This window comes from Crotalus tigris, unplaced genomic scaffold (assembly GCF_016545835.1).
Source record: "Crotalus tigris isolate CLP2741 ecotype Arizona unplaced genomic scaffold, ASM1654583v1 scf7180000024338.4412243, whole genome shotgun sequence".
In the NCBI taxonomy this organism is placed as follows: domain Eukaryota; kingdom Metazoa; phylum Chordata; class Lepidosauria; order Squamata; family Viperidae; genus Crotalus; species Crotalus tigris.
This window is the reverse complement of record NW_024100508.1, coordinates 3300276-3323496: the sequence shown is the minus strand read 5'-3', so window position 1 is coordinate 3323496 and position 23221 is coordinate 3300276. Positions and strand designations below refer to the sequence as shown.

The following is a 23221-nucleotide window of genomic DNA, read 5'->3' as shown; positions in this document are numbered from 1 at the left end:
ATTGTGATATTTTTCCCACTAGGATTAAATCATGTTTCCTTGTTTTGTTGTTCCATTTTTAAGTCTCTATTTTCAATTTGGTATCCATTTATCTGTTTTATCTGCTCCTTTTCTGCTGTTGTTTTTTCTGGGAATTTTTTTGTTGTAGAGTTAACTTGGAAATAGATTGATTTATACTGTATTTTCAAAGTTATTTTGGATTTCTTTGTGGTTTAAAATCATTGTTGTTTGAATTATTTGCAGTATACTATATATCTCCACTTATGGAGTATTTATGTTTTCTTGATATGTTCTTTCTACATGTCTCTGATCCATGATGGCCAAGAATTTGAGTTTTTCTCTTCTTTTCTTTTCTCCGCAAACAGCTTTAGAGTCCCGATTAAATAGATGCAGTATTTGTAATCCAAATAGTTCAAAAAATATTTTTTTCCCCTGAAATTTATAATTCTCTTTGTTTACAGCCCAGATTATTGTCTCTCCTTTTTGTCACAGCTTTGAAGGTCAGAAACACAGATTAGCTTTTCCCAGGTTTTTCCAAGTCTTATATTAAAGCCACAGCTCTCATAGTCTTCATCCACCACTACGTGTCAGCATCTATTTATTTTTCAATTTTCAAAATCATTAGAATAAGAGTCTTAACCATTCAACAATTTTAGATTTATTCAGATTTGAGTTTTAAATTTCAGGTTTTATATTTGTTTCACTTCCATATATTTTGATCCTCCATAAAAAGATTAATTTGCCACTTCCCTTAGTATAAGGGTGGGGCAGAAATCCCCCTCCTTTCCTTTCGGAGGTATTTTGCTTCTTGGGGATCTTTTCCAGGAAATTAAATATAGAATAGAAAAGAGAAGATCAAATTCCTCACTCAGTTTCAAGCACACAAAACTGGAAGTCCATATCAGACTTTTCAGAGCTTTTAAGCCCAGTTGTACAAATGCTGCCATTTAACAGGCCATTCGTTTGCAAAAACCAAAGGATCAAAAAAAGAAGCAATTATTTATACGATTTTATTGCTGTGGATACCTGAGAATTTACATGAAAACATGATTCTCAAAAGATTCTATTTAGTTATTGGGAAGTGGAAGTTAATCTGGGATCCTTTTTAGACAACAGTGGGACCCGGGTATATGGATATGTTGGTGAGGTGACTGCATGACTCCATATGAGCGTATTGTAAGAAGTACCAATAGAAGAGAATATTCTAGCACTGATGATGTTACCTAGCTGGGTAATGAAACGTCTGCAAGAAGAGAAGCTCAGAGAGCATCAAAGACCCCACTGTCCCAGAAGTGGACAGAAATGGAAAGATATTCAGAGGTTAAAATATTTGGAATGGTCCATTTTAGAGTCAGAAAATTTTGCACCTCACCCTAAAACAGGCCTCCATTTTACTGAGATTATTTTATGCTGAAATTAAATGGGACATGATCCTTGCAGCACTATTTTGAGCATTTCTTACTCCAAAGGCAGTCCTATTTGAGTCTAAAAAAAAGCTTACTGCCTGGGAATATATTCCAATGTAGTTGGATATGGTTAGGGATATAGAAGTGATGTAGTAATATGTTACATTTTCTCCCCCTTTTCAAAAGTTTACAAAGGGGCAAGTTGCATCTGTATTTCCTGAAATAATGCTCTGGATCCAGTCAGTATAATCTAAGACCTTGATTTAGAGGGAAGGCTTATGCAGTTGGGCACAAGGATGCGCCCCCCAAGATACAATGCCCTGGAATTGTCCATTACAGATGAGGGGTTCCCCAGAGTCACACTGGTGAGAAAAATCAAACATGAAACATTACTACAGTATCTATGAATGGAAAGTAGAACAAACAATTCCCTCCCATTGTCCATTCACATATAGCCCCCAATATTTCACTTCAATGTTCCCCAATCTAGGATCTTTGTAGAAGAAATTAACTCCTTGAGTTTCCCCCACCAGAATCACCAGTATTGGGAAGTCTGGAAATCTAGACACCTAGAAGGCACTTGAGTTAGCAAAAGCCATAACTTTGTATGTTTCTAAAAGATGCCTTCAAGGTTAGGTCTCTGTCATAGCATTGAAAATTAGCATCATTTCTTTAGGAGTCTGTCTTAAAATGGATCATCTTACCTTACATGAATCTTTGCCTACTTCCAGGATACCTGCACACAATGTTCTGCTTGTTGCTGGCAACCCTCTGTGAGCTGCTTGACACACCTCATAATTGAGTATGTTAATGTTAGCACAATGAGGGACATCAGGATAAGTCACTGAAAAAAATAAAAAATAGGCAAAATTCTACTTTTCACAATTTACCACCTAGATGCATAGAGCTATAATTTCCATTGTCTCCAACCAACGGAGCTGATCTCATTGCCTGGAATAGGAAGTATTGTCTTCCAAAGCTGTTCAAAGGGACAAGGAAAATCAGATTTACTTTTATGTTTGCACAAGATCTTTTTTGTCATAGGTCTTAAATCAGCTGATGGACATTTGAAGGCTTCTCAAATTTCTCTGGCACTCTACGCAAAGATTGCCTTGTTGGAAAAGTGGTTCTTTTGCTAGTTCATAGAACTGATATCGCATCCCCTGGAGATGACCTAGAACGGGGGTCTCCAAACTTGGCAACTTTAAGACTTGTGAACTTCCACTCCCAAAATTCCTCAGCCAGCATACTGAAACTTCCATATCTGAAGATGAAGCAGACCCATAAGTTTGTATTATGTACAAGAACAAAAAGCCAGGAATCTTGTCTAAAAGATCTTTTGGGGAGGACAGATGAGATGGAAATAAATAATAATAATAATAATAATAATAATAATAATAATAATAATAATAATAATAGTAAAGTTGGAAAGGACCTTGGAGGTCATCTAGTCCAACTCCCTCCCTGCTTAGGCAGGAAACCCTACACCATTTCGGACAAATGGCTGTCCAGTCTCTTCTTAAAAACTGCCAGTGTTGGAGCATTTACTGCTTCTGGAGGCAAGCTGTTCCACTGATTAATTGTTCTCACTGTCAGGAAGTTTCTCCTTAGTTCTAGGTTGCTTCTCTCCTTGATTAGTTTCCACCCATTGCTTCTTGTCCTACCTTCAGGTGCTTTGGAAAATAGCTTGATTCCCTCTTCTTTGTGGCAGCCCCTGAGATATTGGAATACTGCTATCATGTCCCCCCTTGTCCTTCTCTTCGTTAAACTAGACATACCCAATTCAGCAACCGTTCCTTATATGTTTTAGCCTCCAGTCCCCTAATCATCTTTGTTGCTCTTCTCTGTACTCTTTCTAGAGTCTCAACATCTTTTTTACATCGTGGTGACCAAAACTGGATGCAGTATTCCAAGTGTGGCCTTACCAAGGCATTGTAAAGTGGTATTAATACTTCACGTGATCTTGATTCTATCCCTCTGTTAATGCAGCCTAGCACTGTGTTGGCCTTTTTGGCAGCTGCAGCACACTGCTGGCTCATATTTAGTGATTGTCTACTAGGACTCCGAGGTCCCTCTCACAGTTACTACTATTGAGCATGGTGCCACCTATGCTGTACTTGTGCATTTGGTTTTTCTTGCCTAAATGTAGAACCTTGCTTTTTTCACCATTGAATTTCATTTTGTTAGTTAGTGCCCAGTGTTCAAGTCTGTCCAGATCCTTCTGTATCTTAAGCCTGTCTTCTGGAGTGTTGGCTATTCCTGCCAGCTTGGTGTCGTCTGCAAATTTGATGAGTTCCCCATCTATCCCTTCGTCCAAATCGTTGATGAAGATGTTGAAGAGCACTGGGCCCAGAACAGAGCCCTGGGGCACCCCACTACACACTTCCCTCCATATAGATGCAGTTCCATTGAGAACCACACGCTGAGTACGGTTGGTCAGCCAGCTACGGATCCATCTGGTGGATCTAAGGAAACAAAGGAAAAATGTCATCTGAATCAGACAAAGCTGAGCCTGAGAATGTGGAATAAACCCCAATCCCAGCTAATCAACAAATCAAGAACTTTTGAGGATAAAAAGGGGTCACCCACTCCTCGAGTCATCTTTGGATCCACAACTTAGGAATTTCTGTCCCTCTATTTGGTGCCTGGCAACCTAATTGAGAAGGATGTGCTAAACATGAATGGGTGTATGTGTGTGTATGAGAAAGAGCAAATTTGCATTGCAAGCAGTAAAGTTTAAATTCACTGGGTCTCCATGTATTCCAAAAAAACTGTGGTGCCTCAGTGGTTAGTTGAAAATTATTTGTGTGAATCCTTAATTATTTTTCAGCTCTTGACCAAGGCTGTGTGACTTGTCTGCTCTAGCTACACCTACTTGGTAGAAACCTAGGTAGAAAACAAGGTGAGCTTACAACATCAACCTCCCTTGACAGGCTTGAATGTGTGGATGACCATAAGCCAAAGCTGAGAGTGCATGACCTTACTAGCAATAGCAATAGCACTTAGACCTATATACTGCACACTCTCTGGGTGATTTACAATATCTGCATATTGCCCCTAACAATCTGAGTCCTCCTTTTATCAACCTCAAAAGGATGGAACGTTGAGTCAACCTTGAGCCTCGTCAGGATCGAATTCCAGGCTAGGAGCAGAGATAGCCTGCAATACTGCATTCTAACCACTGCACCACCAGGGCTTAAAAGGAAGACATCTTTTGCAAATTATCCACAGAGATTTTATATCTATCCAAGGATAGACCATGTTTTTGAGTTCATATTTGGTATTTTGAGAGCAAGTGTTAAATATGCCTCCAGAAGCAGTAAATGCTCCAACACTGGAAGTTTTTAAGAAGAGACTGGACAGCCACTTGTACAAAATGGTGTAGGGTTTCCTGCCCGAGCAGGGGGTTGGACTAGATGACCTCCAAGGTCCCTTCCAACTTTACTACTATTAAAATTAAAATCAGAGTAGTTTCAGATTCTGATTATTATTATTATATACTCTGAAAACCTCTGTGGGCGACTTCTCCATTTCCAAAATGGCCATGACCATTCACAAAACACCGCATTATTAAAGGTAATGTAGCCAGGCAAGACTGCCATGCTAATGGTACTTTTCTGATTCGCAACAGCACTGCTATAAATAAACCTGATCCTATAGGGTTTTTTTTTAATCTATACAGCATGCCAGTCAGTCCCTTACTTTTTTCTTTTATTCCAAGGATCTTGTGGGTGTGGAACTGATGAAGAAATGGAATCTTAGATAATCCCATTGTCCATCCACGTTCCAATATTCATGGGTGACATAGTGGGACCTGAGAGCTAGTTGATGTTACATCAAAAGCTGGGGTCTGAGAGTATAGACAGAGATCCCTACGTTGAGGAGATGTGGTTGTGCCCCATCCCATAACACGGCAAACTGAGCCCACACTGGGAGGGCTGGAAGGCAAGCTGAGAGACGCGATGTGTGTATTGTTGTTAACAGGACTGTCCAGCCTGATCAACATGATGTCCTTGTCCCATCTGTAATGTTATTGCGACAGCGAAAAAAGTACTTCTCCTGTCAGAATCCAATTATATTTCATCTCTAGTTATCAACTATAGAAAATACCATTGCTGCCTTCTCTGGATTCTGTCATATGATGAAGGGAAGGGGGTGAACAAAGGGGCTTTATGGCCCTCACTTCCTTCAGTACACTTCAAAGGAACTGGATGTGTATATCACCAAAAGGACTAAACATAACAATGGGGCTATTCCCTTCATGTAGTTCTCTCTGAAGTCTCCATCCAGTCGGCAGTAAGGAAAAGGGGGTGGGAGTGTAATGCCTGAGACTGTCGCTGGAAGAAGGGGGTGATTGGGTAGGGCTACTGGGGAACCCCTTAAAACCTTGAATGGGAGAGTTTGGACCCCAAGTCCTGTCTAGAACGCCTGCAACCATTTTCTCTTAATAAAGGATGCCTGTTTGAAGAATTATTCCAAGAGTTCTGTCTTCTTAAGATGCAAAGTGGGGTGGGTCTTTACATTAGACAGGACTTGCAAAATTAATCCATCAGGAAGGGAGACCCTTGCCGGGGGATTTTGTAAAAAAATACCATGTCAGACAATGGAGCAAGAAAGGGGAAAAACTCCCCGGAAAGAGAGCCGCTGCCCCGACTGGAACCTTGCCAGATGGCGGGATCCGAGAGGTCAGATTCCTCAGGAAAACAAGTGGTGGAGACATGGGACCACAAGCCTCGCTGGTCAATGGGCGTTGGAAAGAAAAGTGAGTGGGGAAAGGAATCAAGAAAGGTGACCCTGAGACGGGGGGCCAAGCAACCAGAATGGAAGCAGGAGATGGAGAAATCCCTGCACGCAAGTGAAGAGGGAGAAAGCTGGGCACCGTACTCGGACTGGATCCTAGAGAAAGCTATTGACCTGATGAAGAGAACTTTCAGCTCCCTAGTAGAGGAGAATCCTGAGCCCTACGGCCGCCTCAGCTCCTGGAGCCTCAAAGGGAGAGACACAGAGGGGGAAGTGGAACCTGCAACTCCGGGGACATCTGCTGATCCAGTAGTCCGCACCCCCTACCAAACCACAGATGGCGATCTGGACAGAAGACACCACCACCAACAATGGAGGCACCAATCCATTCTAAGATATCCGCCGTTGGTACCTGCCCCGAGGGGACCCACACCAACTTGAGGAATGGTACATCTTGGCAGAGGAAGTAGAGATCGACATATTGAAGAGACACCGCTGAGGAAAACAATGGAGCCGCTCCCCTCCTGAGTTGACACACGAACCAGTGAAATCATCGGCTACAGCCAAGAAGCAAATGGGGTGTTTCAAGTGTGGAAGAGAAGGGCATCGAGCTGTAGAATGCCGCTCCAAAGCCCCCCAGCACAAACCAGACAGATCCCCAATCAGCGAATCCGGAAAGTCTTCAGCTAAGCCAAAAGAAACTTCCATGAGAATGATGGAAATTGCGGAACCCCCCACTTCTGCTCATTGGGGGGAAACAACTCCAGCCTACACCACAGGCCTGGTGGACACCTCAGATGACAGCTTGGAGGGCGAACCCCTGGTAAGTGGACACATCGCACCGATCCTCAAGACAGTGACTATATTAATTCCCCCCATGCCCGAAGCCGTGAAGGTGAAAGCCTTAATAGACCCTGGCTTCACCCGCTGCCTCATTAGCCCAACACTAGTGGGGAATCTGGGGATTCCATTGAGGAGACTGGAACAACCAATCTCATTTGGCCAGTTAGATGGATCCATAGCAGGGGGGGTGCCAGCTACCCTAGCCACTCTACCAATACACCTCTCCCTGGGCAAACATGAGGAGGACATAACGTTTGTGGTGACCCCAGGCATGGAATGGCCAATGATCCTAGGGATGGAATGGTTGAAAAAATGGAACCCCTGGGTAAATTGGAGGATGACAGAAATCAAATTCCCAAAGGGGGACTCTGTGGACTTAAAACCCCAAGGGAGGCTACCAGAATCAAGAATAGAAAAAGCCTCCATAGGAAAGGAAAAAAGATTAACAGAAATACCAGAGGAATACAGAGACCTTGCTGAAGTTTTCAGTGAGGAGAGGGCGAATGAGCTCCCCCCCCACCGACTCACAGACTGTACCATTGAATTCAAGCCTGGGGCAAAACTCCCAAAGCCCAGATTATACTCCATGAGCCCAAAGGAGAAGGAGGAAATGGAAAGATTCATTAAAAAAAACCTAGAGAGGGGATTCATTGAGCCAGCCAAGCCTAAAGTGGCTGCCCCGGTCCTTTTTAGAGAGAAGAAGGATGGCTCTTTACACTTATGTGTGGATTATAGGGCCTGAATACAATCAATGAAAGCATCCTATACCCTCTGCCCCTCATGAAAGACATGCTGTCAAACCTCTCGAAAGGGAAAAAATTTTCTAAACTAGATCTAAGGGAAGCGTACTATCGTGTGAGAATTAAGGAAGGGGACGAATGGAAGACTGCATTTAACTGCCCCAGGGGGTGCTATCAATTCAAAGTCTTGCCATTTGGATTACAAGGGACCCTGCAGTCTTTATGCAATTAATCAATGACGTTCTAAGGGAGCACCTGTTTAAGGGGGTCCTTGTTTACTTGGACGACATTCTTATCTTCACTGAAACAAAAGACGAACATGTCAACCTTGTCAGAGCAGTTTTGAAGAAGCTGCGAGCCACCCACCTATATGCCAAACTCTCAAAATGCGAATTCCACCAGGAAAGGATAGACTACCTAGGTTATCTCATATCCCCCCAGGGCATTGAAATGGACCCAGAGAAGGTCAGAGCAGTATTAGATTGGGCACCATCTCGCATGCCCCAATATAACAGCGCAGGAACCACAGACTCTAAACCAATAATGGCAGAGTCACAACTGGCAGCACCAGTAACCACAAGAACCCAACCTAAATTAAAACCACAACTGGACAGCCAAACTGGAATTGAATTCAGAAAAAGTTGGAAACAGACGAATGGTTCCAGAAAAACAAAAATCTTTGCACAATGAGAGATGGGTTGCCTTGGGTAGGGGAAAAGTTATATATACCAACAATCCAAAGAGTCACTTTCATGCAGCTTTGCCATGACACAAAATCAGCAGGGCATTTTGGATTTGTAAAAACTTTACACTTAATTAAATGGCAATTTTGGTGGCCATCCATAAAAAAGGACATAGAAAGTTATGTTGCCAGCTGCCCAAAATGTGCGTCTGCAAAGAGGTTGCAAGGGAAATCGCCAGGACTATTACAACCAGTGGCAAATCCCTCAGCCCCCTGGAGGGAAATAGTCATGGATTTTATAGTGGAATTGCCAGAAAGCAATGGGAATACTGTTGTCTGGACAGTCACGGACTTTTTTTCGAAACAGGTGCACTTTATCCCTTGCCAAAAGATTCCCATTACAAAGGCCTTAGCAAAACTTTTCATCCAGCACATTTACAGATTGCACGGGGCACCCCAATGCATGATCTCTGATAGGGGAGTGCAATTTACATCTGCATTTTGGAAGGAATTTTTATCCCTCTTAGGGACCACTCAGGGACTGACATCTAGCCATCATCCACAAGGAGATGGACAAACGGAACGTTGTCATTCAGTACTTGAGCAATATTTGAGATGTTTTTTGAATTTCCAACAAAGTGATTGGACGGACTTACTCCCTTTTGCAGAAGTTGCCTACAATAATGCAGTCCACTCCAGCACAGGCTTCACTCCTTTTCAAATAGCCAATGGTCAAAATTTCAACCCCATGCCAGAATTAACCCCAAACAAACCAACGATCCCATCATTGAAAGAATGGATGGAACAATTACAAGACACCTGGCAAATAGTTAGAAAAGCACTAGATGAAGCTAGGCAGGCATACAAAGCACAAGCCGATAAAAAAAGTGTTGAGCCTACACCATTCATTATAAGAGAAATGGTGTACTTATCTACAAAATACCTAAAGTCCCTACAGCCCTGTAAAAAACTTGGACCAAAATATATAGGAGCTTTTCCAATTAAAAGAATCATAAACCCAGTAACAGTAGAATTAGAATTACCCAAAAATCTCAGGCAAATACACCCAATTTTTCATTGCAGCTTGCTGAAAAGAGAGCGTCAGTCACCTCTACGGCCAAAAATCCCCACCACCACCTCCAATCATGGTAGAGGGCGAACAACACTTCGAAATAAAGGAAATCCTTGACTCTAGGAGATATCATGGAGCGACTCAGTACCTAGTTGCCTGGAAACACCTCCCTCCCTCACAAAACGAGTGGGTCCATAAATGTCATGTCAGAGCCCCGAAGCTATTGAAGAAGTTTCACACAGAATACCCTAACAAGCCTGACTAACTTTTATACCTGTTTTGTTTTCTTTCAGGTGGATGTTTTTTTTTAAGTGGGCAGGATGTCAGAATCCAATTATATTTCATCTCTAGTTATCAATTATAAAAAATCCCATTTCTGCCTTCTCTGGATTCTGCCATACAATGAAGGGAAGGGGGTGAACAAAGGGGCTTTATGGCCCTCACTTCCTTCGGTACACTTGAAAGGAACTGATTGTGTGTATTGCCAAAAGAGCTAACCATAAGAATGAAGCTGTTACCTTTCATGTAGTTTTCTTTGAAGTCTCCATCCAGCCAGCAGAAAGGAAAAGGGGATGGAATTGTAATGCCTGAAACCGTCGCTGGAAGAGGGGGGTGATTGCGTGGGACTACTGGGGAACCCCTTAAAACCTTGAATGGGAGAGCTTGGACCCCAAGTCCTGTCTAGAACTCCTGCAACCATTTTCTCTTAATAAAGGATTCCTGTTGGAAGAATTATTCCACGAGTTCTGTCTTCTTAAGATGCAAAGTCGGGTGGGTCCTTACAGGCTATTACCTTCATGTAGTTCTCTCTGAAGACTCCATCCAGCCAGCAGTAAGGAAAAGGTGGTGGGAGTGTAATGCCTAAGACTGTCGCTGGAAGAAGGGGGTGATTGGTGGGACTACTGGGGAACCCCTTAAAACGTTGAATGGGAGAGCTTGGACCCCAAGTCCTGTCTAGAATGCCTGCAACCATTTTCTCTTAATAAAGGATGCCTGTTGGAAGAATTATTCCAAGAGTTCTGTCTTCTTAAGATGCAAAGTGGGGTGGGTCCTTACATTAGACAGGACTTGCAAAATTAATCCACCTGCTACCCCATAGGATACACTCCTTGAAGGTGGAAAGCTCGTGTTTTCTTTGCCAGAAACTCTGGAATTCTTTACCAGGACACGTGTCAGGCCATCCTGACAACACCCATGTCAGCACGCGTGTAACCGTGTGATCAGTGGCAGTTTCTGCAGCCACATTCCTAGCATTGAGGGGAGATTCAATTCCTGAATGGAGAGAATGTGCAGAGCAGGAGCAGGATCTGCCTCTACCTGCTGTAGAGGTAATCTGCTTAGGCCATCTGCATGGCCCATTTCTTTACCTGGTTTGTGGACCAGAGTATAGTCATATGCTGACAGGAAAATTGACCATCTCAGCATTCTAGGGGATATTATATGAGGGGTTTGTTTGTTTGTTGTAAACAAACTCAGCAGAGGCTTATGGTCTATGTAGATGTGAAATGGCCATATAAGAAATCATGGAATTTCTTTATGCCAGCCACTATTGCCAAGGCTTCTCTGTCAATCTGCGCGTAATTACACTCTGCAGATGAGAGAGTGGAGTAGTAGGCCACAAGGACTTGTGTCCCATCAGCCTTGAGGTGGCTCAGCACAGCCCCAACCCCGTAAGGAGATGCATCACAGGCTATGCATACAGGGAATTTCTCATTGAAATGAGCTAATACAGCATTTGAGGAAAACAAGGCTTTGACCTCTGAAAAGCTCTTTTCATGGACTTGTGTCCACTGCCAAGGAGCCTGTTTATCCAAGAGCCAGTGTAACAGCTCAGCCACTGCGGCCTTGTGAGGTAGAAATGCATGGTAAAAGTTTAACAGTCCTAGAAAAGCCTGAAGTTCGCTTTTGGACTTGGGACTTGGGGCCTGCTGAATTGCTTTGAGCTTGGATTCAGCAGGGTGGATGCCTTCAGCATCAATATGGAACCCCAGAAATTCAATGGAGGTAACTTCAATCTTACATTTGTCTTGCTTCAGCTTCAGCCCTGCTTGGCGGAAACGCAACAAGACAGCCCTCAGCCTTTCAGCTAAGTTCACAGATGACTCTCCAGCAATGAGGACATCATCAAAGATGGGACAGATCCCAGGATACCATGGAGCGTTCGCTCCATCACACTCTGGAATATTCCAGTGGCCACATTAACCCCAAACTGCAGCCTTTTTACCTTAAAGGCTCTCCGGTGCATCACAATTGTTTGGGCCTCAGCCGTTGCCTCATCAACAGGTAGCTGTTGATAGGCCTGAGCCAAATCAAGCTTTGCAAAGATTTGCCCCCCTTGAGTGAGGCCAGAATGTGGCTCACCACAGGCATCGGGTAGGCATGCTGCTGCAATGCCTTATTTAGTGTACATTTATAGTCTGCACAAATTCGGACTTCTCCATTGGCCTTCAGTGGCGTGACTATAGGGGTTTCCCATGGACTAGAGTCCATAGGTTCTAAGATGCCCTGCTGGAGCAGCTTGTCCAGCTCTGCATCTATTTTGTTCTTTAGGGCAAAAGGCACCCTTCGGGGCTTGATCCTGATGGGTGTGATGGCTGGGTCTAAACGTAAAGCAACAAGAGGCCCCTTGTACGAGCCAAGCTCTGAAATGAACACATCAGCAAACTCCTTGCAAACTTCTGCAAGGCCTGACATTTGCAGATTGTGAAGTCCAGTCACTTGAATCCCAAGGGCCTTGAACCAATCGAGTCCAATAAGACTCGTGCGATCACCCCCAACTACCACCACTTCTAGCAGCCCTTCAAAACTCCTACGCTGCATCTTGAATGTGGCCTCCCCCTTCATGCTGACTCTGGAATTCTGGAAGTCAGTAAGGATTAAATTTGAAGGCCACTTCTGCTGCAAATCATATTAAAAGTGTCTAAGGAAATGATCGATAGAGCTCACCCTGTGTCCAACTCCCTCGACAAGGGAACCCCTTCCAACTTCACGTCAATGTGAAGCTTCGATTTAAGTAGCTATGAACCCCGGTTTTGAAAACGGCCCTACGGGATGCGCAGAAGCCCACCCTGTTTTGGCTGGGGACCTTGGTACCTTTCAGAGGCAATTCTTCTGGAGACCGTTGCTTCTGGCGACCCAAACAGATGGAGGCAATGTGGCCTTGCCTGCCACATGCCCGGCAGATAGCGGAGCGGAACTGTCAGTCAGAGCACTTGTGGCGACCTCCACACCTGAAACACCGAGGGACTGAGGTTGTCTGCTGTCTACCTTCCTGAGGCCTTCTTCCTGCTTGCTGCTGAAGCCTGTCTACCTCCATCTCTGGCTCCTCTTCGGAATCCTCCCGAGCAACCTCTCTTTTTTAAACACATTTTATTGGTTTTTTAAATTCTTAAGAAAAGTACTCAAGGCCCACCGTGGTGTTTGGGTGGTCATACATTGAAAAATAAAGACATATATAAACAACTCAATACATTTCACTATCCCCTCTCTATTTCCCTCAAATAACTTAATACATTTAAAATATTCCATTTCTATTTTAAGTTTCTATTACTGCTAAACCTGTTTTTTAACTTTATCAGTTTACAATAACCATAGTTTAACTTTAAAACAACAAATTATCAATTCTAATTCTTAATCTCTCACATCCCTCATTTTATCACCAATCTCATTTGTTTCCTCTTCCACTACACAATAGATATCCTGATAACAATAAAATATTAATCAACCCCTATACATATGTAATCCCACAATCAATCCATCTCTTTAAAATAACAAGATAATATTAAATCTTAACTCATTCAAATTCATTAGACAAAATTCAAATTTTCTCCAATTACTTATCATGCCTTATCATGTCTTTGTTGTCATACAAAAAGGCCCTCCTACTAATTTAAAACACTCCATTAATTATTGAAACCATCCAAATCTAAACAGTCATCATTTTTTCAATTCCAATACATAATGATTTTCATCAAATTAAATCTATCATTCCCAAACGCTACATAAATACACAAATCCAATACATTCTTAATCTGTTTAAAATCTCTATTCTAATAATCACGCATATATATATATATATATATATATATATATATATATATATATATAGTTAATAATGTTAAAAATATGAACCCTGGGAATATTCATATCTAAAATAAAATGAACACCAAGGTATGAATTAAAACTATAAAAGTTTAATTTAAAAACGCCAAGCTTTCGCCGTCACCTGCCGGCATCATCAGGGTTGGGCTGCCAGGGTGAGAGAGTCATTTTTATAGGCAAGCCAAAGTCTGCACTCGGCTCCTCGATCTCGTCACCGGACCCAATTAGTTAGAGAACCCATGGCTTAGAGGTTATAACATCTGCCTAACATGCAGATAGCCCAGGTTCGAATTTCAGAAGAGTAAGTTTGGCTGATGAGGGTTAAAGGAACCCGAAATAGCTATACCATTCTCTCTTTATTCTTTGTTAGCAAAACCTAAATATATATATATATATATATATATATATATATATATATATATATATACATATACATATACATATACATATACATATACATATATATATATATATATATATATGATTCACATTTTTAGTATTTTAAAAGACATATATATGTATACATTTTCTTGCTTCTAATTCTAAATCTTAATCCTTAAAACAGTCCATAAATCCAATGTTGCCCTTTAATCCATTACACAATTTTAAATTTCTCTTTTCAGTCTAATTCTGGCTTTTTTTCTGTGCCAGGCAGGTTTCCATAAACACACTTCCCTTTCAGCCAGTAGATTTATTTTTATTGCTTGCAGTGGCCTTTGAAAGAATAGGGATCCCATCCTTTGCATCAAGCGTCTGTTTCTCTCCTCCTTAAAGTGTCGTTGCTTTGTAGTTTCAAATCTCAGTCTTTGCTTCTTCTGTTCCTCAAAGTTACCAATGAGAGAATTGTAAGGTAGGATGAGTTCCTCTTTTATCTCTGTTAATTCCTCTTCTAGTATGCTTTGATTTGTAAAATAGTCAGATATAGTTTGAACATCCGTTTGAATATTTGAAGTGAGATTTCTGGATCTTAGTTCTGTAATAGGTTCTTTCAATATGGCACAAATTTCTGCAGTGGCCTCATATATCTTTTCCAATATAAGATTATAGTTTAATTGTGAGTACGGTTTCTCCATTTTAATAGTGGTTAGAAAAAATCTCTTTTTTCTTTTTCTTTTTTGTGAAGGCTGTATTTGATGAAAATTAGTCAGTATCCACCCCCACAATTCCCACAGCTGCACAGCTTATCTTTTTTCAAAAAAACCCTTGAAGATCAGATCTGGTCTCACTCCAAGAAGTAACCAGAAATTGTAGTATTAAGTTTTCACCACTAGAAGTCCTCAGTAGGTTAAGAAAAAAAATATTTTCCAGACACCATTTCCTTGTTTCTATCTTTAAAAGTATAGTGTGAAAGAAAAAATAATCTTCCAAAACCAGATGATAGTACAGTTCTTACGAAAAAAAGTTTTTTGTATCCCAAAAAATATAGAAATAAGATATAGTCTTTTAAAACACCTTCCTTCCCAAACACATAAAAGCTGCTTTCTCAAGCCAGGGAAATGATTCCAACAAGGCTCTTACAGGTACAAAAAGCAAAATAAAATAGACAGAGTAGCAAGGAAAAGTCTCACCCGGATTCACCATGGGGGTTCTTACAGCTTAGATGTTATTTGACTTGTGGTTTGAAGCAGCAGGGTGATCGGCCATTTTACTGGCCGATCTTCTTCTCAGTCGGCCCTCAGAGATCACCTGGACAGCTGGAGGAGCTGCTGCTCCTCCACAGCCAAGCAAAAGCCTCCTTGACGGAAGTCACACCCTCCAGGGTGACTTTCGACCCATATAAGAGTCGACCGGTGGAGGGAAAGCTAGCCAATGAGGAGACGAGTCTCCCCATACAACTAGGGATGCCACAAACTGGAACTGGAAGTCCCGAGCGACCTCTTGGTGGATGGTACTAGGCGTTGGGGGGTTCTTGGCAAGCCTCAAGGCCTTCACCGCTCCGCCCACTGCTTCTTCAGCTGCAATCTCTCTTAACACATCTTGGAATGACATGTCTTCTTTTGCCAAAAGTTTCTGTTGCAGCTCACAACCCTGAAGCCCACAAACTAAATGATCTGGAGCCTCTCTTCTAGATCCTTGAATGCACAAGGCCTAGCTCCTTGTCTTAAGGCGGCAACAAAGTCTGCAGCAGACTCACCAGGCTTCTGATCCCTCTGCTCAAAGGTGTGCCTCCATGAAATTACTGAGAGCTTGGGTTCGAACTGCTCTCACAGCATCCTCTTTAAGTCAGCATACAAAATTGATTCCAGTGGTGCTGGGGCTACAAGATTCTCTGCAATATCGAAAGTCTCTTGCTCACAGACACACAGCAATGTAGCAGCTTTAAGGCCATCTTCTTGGATCTTGTTTACTCGAAAGTAATTCTCTACTCGAGCCACATAGGAGCTCCAGCGCTCAGGGTGAGAAGTATCAAATTCCAATAGATGGCCTAACTTTGACATCATTACAACCTGAAGCCTCTTTGATGTCTCTTGCTGCAAGGTATGAGAAGAGGTCCCACGAAGCCGAGCTCACCTCCAGCGTTCTCATATAGGCAGGCAATCACTTCCTCTGGACGCCAAACTTCCCAGCACTTCAGGCCTCCTCTGGTAAGTCAGCCTAGCTTCCCCTATGTTCTTCTTGCAGCCAATCCCATCTTCGTTGCCAATGTTCTATTTTAGAATCAGAGACATCAAAGCAAGGCAGGAGCAACAAAACACAACTTCTTTATTGAGATCATAAACAGAACAGAACAGCAAACAAAATAGTGCTGGCCCTTTTATACTCCCTTTTTGCAGGGACAGCATCAGCCTATCAATGCAAGGCTAGTTTCCCACCTTGCACATGCTCACAAGGCTTGAGATAGCCTGTCTGATCCCAGGCAACCACATGGTCTGCCCAGGCCTTCTGCAGCCTCCTGAGCCTGCTGAGTCATTCAGCAGGCCCAGGACACAACAGATGCCCTTTCTCAAAAGTGTGTGTGTGTTTGTGTGTTTTATATATATCGTTCCCTTGTAGTCTTGTATAAATCTAGCAGATTTCACTACAGTGGGACTTTGATCAATCAGGAATGGGTGCTCACTGCTGCACACTGCGACATGTGAGAAAATTACAGAATGTGGAAGGGTTGAGGGAGATCGTGTTTAGATATCCAGATTTTTTTATAATGTTTCTGCTAGTTTTTAATGACTTCTCTGTGCATTTTGAATGAGTGTTCTGCTGTTACTGTTATTGCTCCTCACAATCATATTTTGAGCAATGCTGTTTATATTTATGGTTGAATTTCCATCTTCTTCACCACAGTATTCATATCTTTTCTTTTTCTGGAATATAATAATAACAAGAATAAGAAATTCTGAAATTACCTGAATACCATCAGCATTGACAAAATCACCACAGTCAATTGCAAAAGGGAACTTTACTTGGAACATCCTGTGACAATCCATTTAATACCATGGAACCACACAATTTACCTACCCCAGGTCCTTGGGAAGGACTTGATAGGTGGATAAAAATGCCAAATTCAGTCTAAATATCTGACTGACTGCACAACTAACCAGAAAATAGTAACCATATGCTGCCTCACTCTGGGGGTTTGCCATAAGAAAATATTTTTTTAAAAAAATCAGTAAAACATAAAAGATAAAAAGATGATGAAGTGAGAGGCTTCTCTCTCCCTTATCAAAGGCCTGGCTGAGGCACTACACCTTAATACCTCTTCTAAAGAAGAGCAGAGTGGACACCATCCAGATTTTGTGTTCGTCTTTATCTATCCCACCATCCTTTGAGATAGGCTGGGTTGAGAGAGCATGTGTGCAATACAAAATCATAACATTAGTACCGTAACCACATAGGTTCTATCTTTAACACAGTCATCTAGAATTTATAAGTGCAACATTCACACAATACACATCCAAGTCAAGAAAAAGATGGATTCATATTATATGCTGAGCTTTCTGAGTGCTAAACAGCACACAGGTGAATTCACGCTTCAAGATTTTACATAAACAATAGAAATAGCTTATTCAATCACCTTGAATAAATTTCTTGAATGAACCCAGATCTCTAGGACATTGACTGTAACTCTTCCAGGTTTCAGGCGCTAACAATCCTGCTTGAGAGCCAAAATGAGGTCAAGGACCATCCAAAGTAATATAGAGTTTACTTTAAGTTGTTGTTGTTAACCTCTTTTTGTTTTTCTTGTGGCAGTATCTACATATACCTTGGAATGCATAAACAAAGTGTGCAATTTGACAATGAGCAGAGAAGATACCCAAAGGAGAAGTACTTTTTTCGCTGTAGCAAAAACTTTACTAAATGGGACAAGAACATCATGTTGATCAGGCTAGACAGACCTGTTAGGAAGACTGCACAAATTGCGCCTCTCAGCTTGCCTTCCAACCCTCCCAGTGTGGGCTCAGTGTGGGATGGGGCACAATCACATCTCCTCAAGGTAGGGATCTCTGTCTATACACTCAGACCCAACTTTTGATGTAACATCAACTAGGTCTAGGGTCCCACTTTGTCACCAATGAATATTGGAATGTGGATGGACAATGGGATTCCCTAAGGTTCCATTTCTTCATCCTTTCCACACCCACAAGGTCCTTGGAATAAAAGAAATCAGTAAGTAACTGGCATGCTGTATAGCTGAAAAAAAACCCTATAGGATCAGGTTTATTTATATCAGTGCTGTTGGGAATCAGAAAAGTCCCATTAGCATGGCAGTCTCTCCTGGCTTCATTACCTTTAATAATGGGGTGTTTTGTGTTTTGCCATGGAGAAGTCTCCTGCGGAGGATGTTTTCAGAGGATATTAACCACTTGCTCTCAAAATACCAAATATGAACTCAAAAACGTGGTCTATCCTTGGATGGATATAAAATCTCTATGGGTCGTTGCAGAGGACTTCTTCCTTTGAAATCCTGGTGGTGCAGTGGTTAGAATGCAGTATTGCAGGCTATCTCTGCTCCCAGCCTGGAATTTGATCCTGATGGGACTCAAGGTTGACTCAGTCTTCCATCCTTTTGAGATTGATAAAAGGAGGACTCAGATTGTTAGGGGCAATATGCAGATATTGTAAATCACCCAGAGAGTGCAGTATATAGGTCTAAGTCAGTGGTTCTCAACCTTCCTAATGCCGCAACCCCCAACAATGTGGTCGTAAGTCGAGGACTACCTGTATTTCCCTGCGAGCAGGGTAGGAGGAGGATGCACGCAGGCCGTCGCCCAGAAACTGCCTTGGCCCGGGAGCGCCGCGCATGCATGGTGCCGCCCCCGCGCTGGCAAAGGCATAGCTGGCAAGCGGCAGCGACGGCGCAGGCCGACCACCAGCTGACCCAGACCAAGGGAGGTAAGCCACCCGCTGGGCCCCACGCGTACCAGCAACTCTCCCTGTGTCCACCGCTGCCCCGCTAGCCTTACCTTGGCCTCCACACGTTTGGTGCGGCAGCAGGCAGGCCCAGGCGCTCCTGGGCGGCCATGGCACGTGGCAGCGAGGGCGCAGGGTGACCACTGGCTGGGCCACCAGCTGGCCCAGCCCAAGGGAGGTAAGGCACCCGCCGGGCCCCATGTGCGCCAGCAACCCTCCCTGCACCTGCCGGCCTCCCACCTCCCACCCCTGGCCCTCTTTTTCTTACATTTAGTAATTGCTCAGCAGGGAGGGGTGGAAATGTCCAGAAAGCTCACTTTAGCTGCAGACAACTTGCAGCACCATTTGCAGATTGGGACTTTTGGTGGGCTCAGCAGGCAGAGACAGCCTGGACAATTCCTATTGGCTTTTGAAAGCAATAGAATTAGATTCTTTTCAAGAGAGTCTATTCAAACACCAAAAGAATAGAGTCTCTTGAATAGAGTCTATTCTATTGGCTTACAAAAGCCAATAGAATAAGAGGGAGTAGCACAGCTAAGGAAAAGGGGGGGGGAATGGCAGACTGCGTTGTTTGGCGACCCCCGTGAAATGGTTGTTCGACCCCTAATGGGGTCGCGACCCACAGGTTGAGAACCGCTGGTCTAAGTGCTATTGCTATTGCTAATAAGGCCATGGAAGTGTTACGTGCACTCTCAGCTTTGGCTTATGGTCATCCACACATTCAAGCCTGCCAAGGTAGGTAGATCAAGCCCACCTTGTTTTGTACCTAGGTTTCTACCAAATAGGTGTAGGCCAAGTCACACAGGCTTGGTCAAGAGCTGGGAAATAATTAAGGATTCACACAAATAATTTTCAACTAATCACTGAGGCACCACAGGTTTTTTGGAATACATGGAGACCAAGTGAATTTAAAGTAACAGCAAACCCTTACTGCTTGTGATGTAAATTTGTTCTTTCTCATACCCACACATGCACCCATCCATATTTAGACACATCCTTCTCATTTAGGCTGCCAGGGACCAGCTAGAGGGACAGAAACTCCTATGTTGTGGATCCAAAGATGACTCAAGGAGTGGGTGAGCTTTAGGTCCCCTTTTAATCCTCAAAGGTTCTTGATTTGTTGATTAGCTGGGATTGGGGTTTATTCCATATTCTCTGGCCCTTCTTTGTCTGATTCAGATGACATTTTTCCTTTGTTTCCTTAGATTTATTTCCACCTCATCTGTCCTCCCCAAGGGAGATTTTGGACAAGATTCCTGATTTTTTGTACACAATACAAACCTATGCAATTCCTTCATCTTCAGATATGGAAGTTTCAGTATGCTGGCTGAGGAATTTTGAGAGTGGAAGTTCACAAGTCTTAAAGTTGCCAAGTTTGGAGACCCCCGTTCTAGGTCATCTCCAGGGGATGCGAGATCAGTTCTGTGACTTTTGAACTAGCAAAAGCCCCACTTTTCCAACAAGGAAATCTTTGCATAGAGTGCCAGAGAAATTTGAGAAGCCTTCAAATGTCCATCAGCTGATGGAATACTTATTAATATCTTGAGAAAAAAACATTTAAGTAAATCTGTTTTTCCCAGGAGTCCCTTTGAATGGCTTTGAAAGACAACACTTCCAATTCCAGGCAATGAGATCAGCTCCACTGGTTGGAGATAATGGAAATTATAGCTCTATGCATCTAGGTGGTAAATTGTGAAAGGTAGAATTTTGCCTATTTTTTATTTTTTTCAGAGACTTATCCCGATGTCCCTCATTGTGCTAACATTAACATACTTGATCATGTGGTGTGTCGAGCAGCTTATCCATGGCAGACAGTGATAAGCACAATATTGTGTGCAGATATCCTGCAAGGAGACAAAGATACATGTCACGTAAGATGATCCATTTTAAGACAGACTCCTAAAGAAATGATGCCAAATTTCAAAGCTATGATAGAAATCTAGCCTTGAAGGCATTTTGTATAAACATAGAAAGGAGTTAAATTCTTCTATAAGGATTCTGGATTGGGGAACATCGAAATGAAACATTGGGGGCTATATGTGAATGGACGATGGGAGGGAATTGTTTGCTTCACTTCCCATTCATAGATACGGTAGTAATGTTTCATGTTTGATTTTTCTCAACAGGCTGACTCTGGGGGACCTCTCATCTGTAATGGACAAGTCCAGGACATTGTATTTTGGGGACCCAATCCTTGTGCCCAACCGCGTAAGCCTGGCCTCTACACCAAGGTCTTTGATCATCTTGTCTGGATCCAGAGCATTATTGCAGGAAATAAAACTGTGAATTGCCCCCCGTGAAAACTTTTGAAAAAGTTACGAGGAGAAAATGTAACATATTACTACATCTCATCTATATCCCTAACCATATCCAACTACATTGGAATATATTTCCAGGCAGTAAGCTTTTTCTAGACTCAAATAGGACTGCCTTTGGAGTAAGAAATGCTCAAAATAGTGCTGCAGGGGTCATGTCCCTTTTAATTTCAGTATAAAACAATCTCAGTAAAATGGACGCCTGTTTTAGGTTGAGGTGAAAAATTTTCTGATTCTAAAATGGACCATTCCAAATATTTTAACCTCTGAACATCTTTCCATTTCTGTCCCCTTCTGGGACAGTGGGGTCCTTGATGCTCTCTGAGCTTCACTTCTTGCAAACGTTTCATTATCCAGCTAGGTAACATCATCAGTGTTAGAATATTCTCTTCTATTGGTACTTCTGTGGCATTTACAATACACTCATATGGAGTCGTGCAGTCACCCCATAAACATATCCATATACCCGGGTCCCACTGTTGCCTAAAAAGGATCCCAGATTAACCCCACTTCCCAATCACTAAATAGAATCTTTTGAGAATCATGTTTTCATGTAAATTCTCAGGTATCCACAGCAATAGAATCATATAAATCATTGCTCGTTTTCTGATCCTTTGGTTTTGCAAACGAATGGCCTGTTAAATGGCAGCATTTGAACAACTGGGCTTAAAAGTTGAAAAAGCTCTGATCTGGACTTCCGGTTTTGTGTGCTTGAAACTGAGTGAGGAATTTGATCTTCTCTTTTCTATTCTATATTTAAATTCCTGGAAAAGATCCCCAAGAAACAAAATTCCTCCGAAAGGGAAGGAGGGGGACTTCCGCCCCACCCTTATACTTACTGAAGTGGCAAATTAATCTTTTTATGGAGAATCAAAATATATGGAAGTGAAACAAATATAAAACCTGAAATTTAAAATTCAAATCTGAATAAATGTAAAATTGTTGAATGATTAAGACTCTCATTCTAAAGATAATTGTTCATTTTGAAAATTGAAAAACAAATAGATGCTGACACCTATTGAGAGAAGTATAAATTTCAACAAAAATATTTTTTGAACGATTTGGAATATGGATATCTATTTAATCGGGACTCTAAAGCTATTTGCAGAGAAAATAAAAGAAGTTAAAAACTCAAATTCTTGGCCATCATGGATCAAAGACATGTAGAAAGAATATATCAAGAAAACATAAATACTCCACAGGAGGAGATATATAGTATACTGCAACTAATTCAAATAACAATGATTTTAAACCACAAAGAATTCCGAAATAACTTTGAAAATATAAACCAATCTATTTCCAAGTTAACTGTACAACAACAAAAATAATTCCCAGAAAACAACAACAGAGAAGGAGCAGATAAAACAGATAAATGGATACAAAATTGAGAATAGAGAATTAAAGATGGAACTTAACAAAACAAGGAAACTGTAAGGACCCACCCCACTTTGCATCTTAAGAAGACAGAACTCTTGGAATAATTCTTCCAACAGGAATCCTTTATTAAGAGAAAATGGTTGTAGGCATGCTAGACAGGACTTGGGGTCCAAGCTCTCCCATTCAAGGTTTTAAGGGGTTCCCCAGTAGTCCCACCCAATCAACCCCCCTTCCAGTGATAGTTTCAAGTATCACAATTCCACTCCCTTTCTTCTTTCTTCCGTCTGGATGGAGACTTCAGATAACTACATGAAAGGCAACTTCCCTCCTTTGGTATGTTAACGCTTCGAGGTTACAATAAACACACATTCAGCATTCAGCTCTTTGAAGTGTAAAGAAGGAAGTGAGGGCCATAAAGCCCCTTTGTTCTCCCCCTTCTCTCCCTCTTATGGCAGAATCCAGAGAAGGCAGAATTGGGAGTTTCTATATTTGATAATTTAAAGATGAAATATAATTGGATTCTGACATCCGGCCCCTCTTAACAATAAGAGAGATCCACCTGAAAGAAAACACAAGTATAAAATTTAGTCAGGCTTGTT

At 42.1% G+C, this 23221-nt stretch overlaps 2 protein-coding genes and 1 pseudogene across 4 annotated transcripts in view; 2 read left to right on the top strand and 1 right to left on the bottom strand.

The window, feature by feature from the left end:
* LOC120300114 (snake venom serine protease 2-like) overlaps positions 1-23221 on the top strand; it is a 326022-nt gene that overhangs the window by 106804 nt on the left and 195997 nt on the right. The gene's annotated exons all lie outside the window — the stretch shown is intronic.
* On the bottom strand, positions 1281-7208 carry LOC120300131 (annotated as a pseudogene).
* Positions 11482-21230, top strand: LOC120300051 (thrombin-like enzyme stejnobin). Its single transcript, XM_039325549.1, is given in 6 exon segments — positions 11482-11487; positions 16536-16660; positions 17770-17981; positions 17984-18013; positions 20662-20801; positions 21057-21230. Coding segments are annotated over 6 exon segments (687 nt in total).